The 7,033-nt window shown below is 39.6% G+C and overlaps 1 protein-coding gene across 1 annotated transcript in view; it reads left to right on the top strand.

The window, feature by feature from the left end:
- Positions 1-983: 983 nt before the first annotated feature.
- Positions 984-7,033, top strand: part of unc5db (unc-5 netrin receptor Db) — a 156,839-nt gene continuing 150,789 nt past the window's right edge. Inside the window, 2 exon segments of the mRNA XM_034872213.1 lie at positions 984-993; positions 1,110-1,253. Coding sequence (XP_034728104.1) covers positions 984-993; positions 1,110-1,253 — 154 coding nt within the window.

Here is a 7,033-nt window from a genome sequence, read left to right as displayed (position 1 = left end):
GCTATAATGACCAGGGCTACAATTAACTTGCGCAGTTGTCTTTCTATAGTAGAAATTGCAAAAGCGACGTTTTGTCTGTTGGTTTTTCCTCCTCTTTTGGTTTACTTCCAGTACTTCAGTTGAAATTTTCAAGATTGTTAATTCTGACCAATCAAAGAGCAGTTTAGAAAATAGGTTTAAAGAAACATCTGGCCAATGATGAGACTGTTGTCATGGGACTTGTGTTGCTGCATTTCAGTTTGTTTAACTAACAATCAACTGATTTGTGCCATTGCCCTCGGTTTTTGTACCAAAATGAACCAAATTGCAGATGTGAAAAGCACACTAGGACCTGACCCAACTGAACTTTAATCAAATTTGAAACCCCATCTTAACCTTGGGTCCTAATCTAAATGTTTGCCATGTTAGTGGCATGGCTCTCGGGATGGCAACTACTGGACAGATTGAGATGATATTTTGTAAAGATGTTCACATCCTCTTCAGGATGAATTATAATAACTTTGGTGATCCTCTGACTTTTTGCATCCAGCGCCATCTATAGTTCACATGCAAATTAAATAAGCATAAGAAATGTTAGCATTCTTCCCTTACGTGTATAGCATTCAGGTCAAAGAACAGCTGTGCCTAAACAAACCACTAGCATGGCTGTAGACTCTTAAGGTGCATCTCACTTACCTTAAATTGCATCCCCAGCTCCTTCACTTGCTTCCCTCCCTTGCATCTTTGTCCGCACCACCAAGTTACTTTAATTTGTCAGCTGTATGGGCAGTGTTAGCAACAGCTTTCAGCTACATGGCTTCTTGCATGTCCTCACTCAATGCTGTTGTTCCCATGTCAAAGTGTCCTTGGGCAAGACACTGAAACCAGAGTTGCTCGGAGTGTAAATCTGTGTGCATCGGAGTGTAAATGTGTGTGAGTGTTTATCTGATGAGACGGTGGCACCTTGTACGGCAGCCTCGGCCACAGTGTACGAAAGCGTCTGAATGGTGAATGGTACTGTACTGTATGTAATTACTGTAATGTAAAAACGCTCTGAATTGTTGTTGAGACTAGAAAAGCGCTATATAAGAACAGTCCATTTACATTTACATTTTACTTTGTTTTCCCAGGGCTGAAGGTGCGTGAGGTGATGATCAATGTGTCCCGTCAGCAGGTGGAGGATTTCCACGGTCCTGAGGACTACTGGTGTCTCTGTGTGGCCTGGAGCCACCTGGGCACCTCCAAGAGTCGCAAGGCTACTGTCCGCATCGCCTGTGAGTTTAGAAACTTTATCAAAAAGCTTCTTGTTGCAAATGCCAGAGGCATGTATAGGATACACTGAAATAGCTATGGTGCAAACGCAATGTAATTACATAGAAACAGATATAATATGATATGATGATGTTGACTAGATACAGTAGGCATAAGTTGTGTTCACACTTAACTTATTTGTTTTAAAGACCAGGTGAAATAGAATGCCATATTTTTGTTTTGTTTATACAGTATGCACATTCTGCTCTATGTCCTGTACTCTGTTATAAAATAAAATCAATATCCAATAAGGTTAGGTGACAGTGATAAATGACATAAATACTTAGAATAATTGTCCTTATTACTCCTTGTACCCAGTTGTTTCTTGTGACCACCAAAGCAGACCATACATTCAATTGAATAAACAAAAAAACAACAACTTTCAAGTACAGCAGGAGTTACAGTCAGTCCCTGGCAAAAAAAAAAAACAGTAACACTTTACTTGACAGTATCGACATACCTATGCCATGACACTGTCATGAAGTGTCACAAACCTTATAAACAAGACATAAACGTTTTTGACTTCTGTCATTATGTGTCATTCGGATTTGGTCATGACAAGTTCACATCGTTTGGGTTGTCTTGATTATGACAACTTGACAATAATCAAAGTGACATTACCAGAAGTTGTCTTGGTCATGACAACTTGACATAAACATAAAATACACCTCTTTTTGTATTCATGACATGTTGACATAATGATTATAATTAGATGTGCAAGATTAGAGACCAACTCTAGCACTTGGTCAGATACAGTGAGGAAAATAAGTATGTGAACACCCTGCTATTTTGCAAGTTCTTCCACTTAGAAATCATGGAGGGGTCTGAAATTGTCATGTGCATGTTTTTTATACATTTTGTCTCTCACAGTGGACAAGCACCTACGATGACCATTTCAAACCCCTCCATGATCCATGGGCGGCTGTGGCTCAGTGGCAGAGTGGTTGCCTGCCAATCGGAAGGTTTGTGGTTCGATCCCCGCCCCTGCAGTCATTGTCGAAGTGTCCTTGGGCAAGGCACTGAACCCCTAGTTGCCCCCGGTGCTGCGCATCGGAGTGTGAATGTGTGTGAATGTTTATCTGATGAGCAGGTGGCACCTTGTACGGCAGCCCCGGCCACAGTGTATGAATGTGTGTGAATGGTGAATGTTCCCTGTAGATGTAAAAGCGCTTTGAGCAGTTGTTAAGACTGGAAAAGCGCTATATAAATACAGCACATTTACATTTACATTTACATGATTTCTAAGTGGGAGAACTTGCAAAATAGCAGGGTGTTCAAATACTTAGTTTCCTCACTGTATATACAGTATGTGTGAGAGGATATTTTACAAAACTGGCTGTCATGATAAAACTATGACTGTGTAATGGATAGATTCTTAGACATCAAGTAAAGTAAATGTGCTGTATTTATATAGCGCTTTTTAAGTCTTAACAACTGCTCAAAGCGCTTTTTTACATCTACAGGAAACATTCAAAGTGGTACGGTAGTGATAAGACATGTCTTAAGAAGTGCCATTGCACAACAAATTACCTTCCTAACACACTATCATGTTATGTCAAAATCTTTGTTAATGGTAGTGTTATGTACTGTAGTTGATACAAGTGTTAATTTGGACGAGAACCAGTAGAAAACTAGATTGTTAATTGCCAAAAAATTGAACGTCAATAAATGTGCTGTATTCATATAGCGCTTTTCCAGTCTTAACGACTGCTCAAAGAGCTTTTTTACATCTACAGGAAACATTCACCATTCATACACATTCATACACTGTGGCCGGGGCTGCCGTACAAGGTGCCACCTGCTCATCAGATAAACATTCACACACATTCACACTCCGATGCACAGCACCGGGGGTAACTCGGGGTTCAGTGTCTTGCCCAAGGACACTTCGACAATGACTGCAGGGGCGGGGATCGAACTACCAACCTTTCAATTGGCAGGCAACCGCTCTACCACTGAGCCACAGCCGCCCCTTCTAGAAAAGAGACTAGAAAACCACGATAAAGTTTGAGAAGTGTATTAATATACACAGAAATATGGCATACGTACAGATAAACACAGGTATGAAAAATAGCATAACATAATAAAGTGCGCACATGTAAGAAACCCTTTTCACTTCAATGAGCTCAATTGTTCTTTGATAACTAAAGTTCAGAGATGTTGGGCCCCATATGAGTTTGGTTTCTGTTTGTCCTTCCACCTTGAAGAAGGAATCCAGGGCAATTAGTCGAAGTTCTGAGTCCCAACACGAAGCTCGCCACCCAGCCAACTGAACTGGGAATCTCTAAACCTTGGAAGTCTCTTAGATCTGAAGAGTCAATGTGATTTAATATCCCTCTGTGGATCGTACCTCCCCTGCAGAGCGTTTCTTAAATCTCCATCTCCTCCACCTGTAGATAAGGCTAAATCATTTTGCTTAATTACTATTCCATAATATTTCAGCTAACCCATTTTAAATATCTAAATATGCATCTTTTCAGTTGTACAACTGATCTTAAATTTCTTCACTTAGGTATCAAACATATATAAATCCCTTTCAGGTATCAAAAACACAATTCTATTAACAGGCAACGTTTATACAAAAAATAAATTTCTAATTCAAGTTGTATAGAACCATATTACTATGGTTCAATACAACTTGAATTAGAAATTAATTTTTCATTAACATTATCCTAAAAATAATTGCATAGATTGGATGTAAACATCCCTCAAATTGTACAATTTTCCCCATAACTTAAGCTACAGTGTTGTAATATGTGATTCTAAATCCCTCTCTGCACCGGTAATAGTAGAAAGAATGCACTAAAAATCAGCCTCTTTAAGTTAGTTTACCATAAACAATTAAACTCACAATTTGTACTAGCTAACATTCATTCAACAAAATATCCACCACTAGCAATAGTGTTGAAAAGCAACAATACTTTTCATAACCAATAGACAGAATCATTAAACTTTTCACAAGGAACATGGAGTACTCTGCTAGCCTTTGGTAGCTATTTACCCTTTTAGCATATGATGGCAGCACCTTAGCTAACTCGTTAGCTTTGCACTATTAGCATCAATAAGCATTTCTTGAATGTATGCTAGTGAACTCCAGGCCTAGCTAGCGCTAAGGAGTGACTCACCACTTTAACGGAATTCCCTGCCTTTAACTCCGTGAAACAGCTCTCTTTGCTCTATTTACAACAAGGCATAGCCAGTATTAGATATAGTATTTCATATGTAGAATTGGTTTATTTCACTAGCTAAATGTTGTTCTTTGTCTTACTGAGTGAATAACGGCAGCCTCCTAAACGTAAATCTAGCAATTTTAAGTAGCATTGTTGATAGCTGATTGGTCAGGTCACGGACCTAAATTCACCCTATGGCTTTTTTACAAGCCCGTCAAACACAAAATAGATAAAAGTTAAAAAAAAATTCCCTTATTTTCTCCCATAGATTTAGATTTCACTTTTGACTAACTTTTAATAACTTGGAAATCAAAAGTAATGTCTCAAAATGAAATAATATGATATATAATGTGTTTATTAAGCCTGGACTAGAAATGACAACCAGTTTTGTAAAGTATCCTGTCACACATCTATCTGACCAAGTGCTGGAATTGGTCTGTTATCTTGCACATGTAATTACAATAATCATTATGTCAACATGTCTACAAAATGAGGTGGATTTTCTTTTTATGTCAAGTTGTCATTACAAAGACATCCCAAACAAATTTTCTGTCAACTTGTCATGACGAAGACAACTTCTGGTAATGTCACTTTGATTAATGTCAAGTTGTCATAATCAAGACAACCCAAACAATGTCAACTTGCCATGACAAAAACCGAATGACACTTGACAGTGGCGAGGAAAAACTTCCTTTTAGGCAGAAACCTCAGTCAGACCCAGGCTCTTGGTAGGCGGTGTCTGACGGGCCGGTTGGGGTTAGAATTTTGTAGTAGTTCATGGCATAGCAGGACGCTGTGCGGCATTACAAGGCACAGCAGGACGTAGAAGGACGTAGCTGGGCATTGCAGTGTAGCTGTTGAACATGGCATCACAGAACATGGAGTGGGACCAAGGCGACAGCTGCTACCCTGATTTTGGAGCCTCTCTGATCCAAGGGAACATGCTGGGGAAAAAGAACATAAGGACTCCGGGGAATGACTCCCAGAGCTAGGTTAGTAACAAGCATTTCTGGGACATGGATGCACACAAATGAAAAGATGGAAAGATAGAGGACAGAGGAGTGTATCAAAATAAGTCCCCAGCTGTCTAAAACTATTATTACAGCAAAACCAAGAGAGACAAGGTAAAGAGAGCTTCAGCCCGGTCGGGCTAGAACTCTCCCCAACCGGATTGGGCTGTATGCCAAGTCTCCCTTTAGTTTTATTATATTCTTGATTATATGATAGATAAATCCGACAAATATGTGACTAACTACTACTCCCTAACAATATTCGATTCTATGCCCTAACTAGTGTATCAAAATAAGTCCCCAGCTGTCTAAAACTATTATTACAGCAAAACCAAGAGAGACAAGGTAAAGAGAGCTCCAGCCTGGTCGGGCTAGAACTCTCCCCAACCGGATCGGGCTGTATGCCAAGTCTCCCTTTAGTTTTATTATATTCTTATATTATTCTTATATATTATATAATAGATAAATCTGACAACTATGTGACTAACTACTACTCCCTAACAATATTCGATTCTATGCCCTAACTATAGGCTTTATCATAAAGGAAAGTCTTAAGCCTACTCTTAAATGTGGAGACGGTGTCTGCCTCCCGGACCCAAACTGGAACCTGGTTCCACAGGAGAGGGGCCTGAAAGCTGAACGCTCTAGCTCCCGTTCTACTTTTAGAGACTCTAGGAACCACCAGTAACCCTGCATTCTGGGAGCGTCGTGCTCTTGTAGGGTTGTAAGGTACTACGAGCTCTTTAAGATAAGATGGAGCCTGACCATGAAGAGCTTTGTAGGTGAGAAGAAGGATTTTAAATTCTATTCTAAATTTTACAGGAAGCCAATGCAGAGAAGCTAAAACAGGAGAAACGTGATCTCTTTTCCTGGTTCCCGTCAGAACACGTGCCGCAGCATTCTGGATCAGCTGAAGAGTCCTTCTGGACTTTTCCGAGCAGCCTGATAACAAAGAATTGCAGTAATCCAACCTAGAAGTAACAAATGCATGGGCTAGTTTTTCTGCATCATTTTTAGACAGGATATTCCTGATTTTCGCAATATTACGTAGGTGAAAAAAGGCGATCCTTGAAATTTGCTTTAAGTGGGACTTAAAGGATATGTCCTGATCAAATATGACTCCAAGATTCTTCACAGTGGTGCTGGAGAACAGGGTGATGCCATCCAGAGTAACTATATCTTTGGATAATGCGTCATGGAGGTGCTTAGGTCCGAGAGCAATAACTTCAGTTTTATCTGAGTTTAACATTAGAAAATTACAGGGCATCCAGGTTTTAATATCCTGAAGGCACACTTGAAGTTTAGCTAACTGATTAGTTTCATCTGGCTTGATTGATAGATATAACTGAGTATCATCTGCATAACAATGAAAGCTTATGGAGTGTTTCCTAATAATACTGCCTAAAAGAAGCATATATAAAGTGAACAGGATTGGACCGAGCACAGATCCTTGTGGGACTCCATGACTAACCTTGGTGTGCACAAAGGATTCATCGTTAACATGAACAAACTGAGATCGATCTGATAAATAAGACTTAAACCAGCTTAGAGCAGTCCCTTTAA

Source organism: Etheostoma cragini, chromosome 5 (genome assembly GCF_013103735.1).
Source record: "Etheostoma cragini isolate CJK2018 chromosome 5, CSU_Ecrag_1.0, whole genome shotgun sequence".
NCBI classification, from domain to species: Eukaryota; Metazoa; Chordata; class Actinopteri; order Perciformes; family Percidae; genus Etheostoma; species Etheostoma cragini.
The sequence above is the reverse complement of the archived record's forward strand: the minus strand, read 5'-3'. Positions and strand labels throughout refer to the sequence as shown.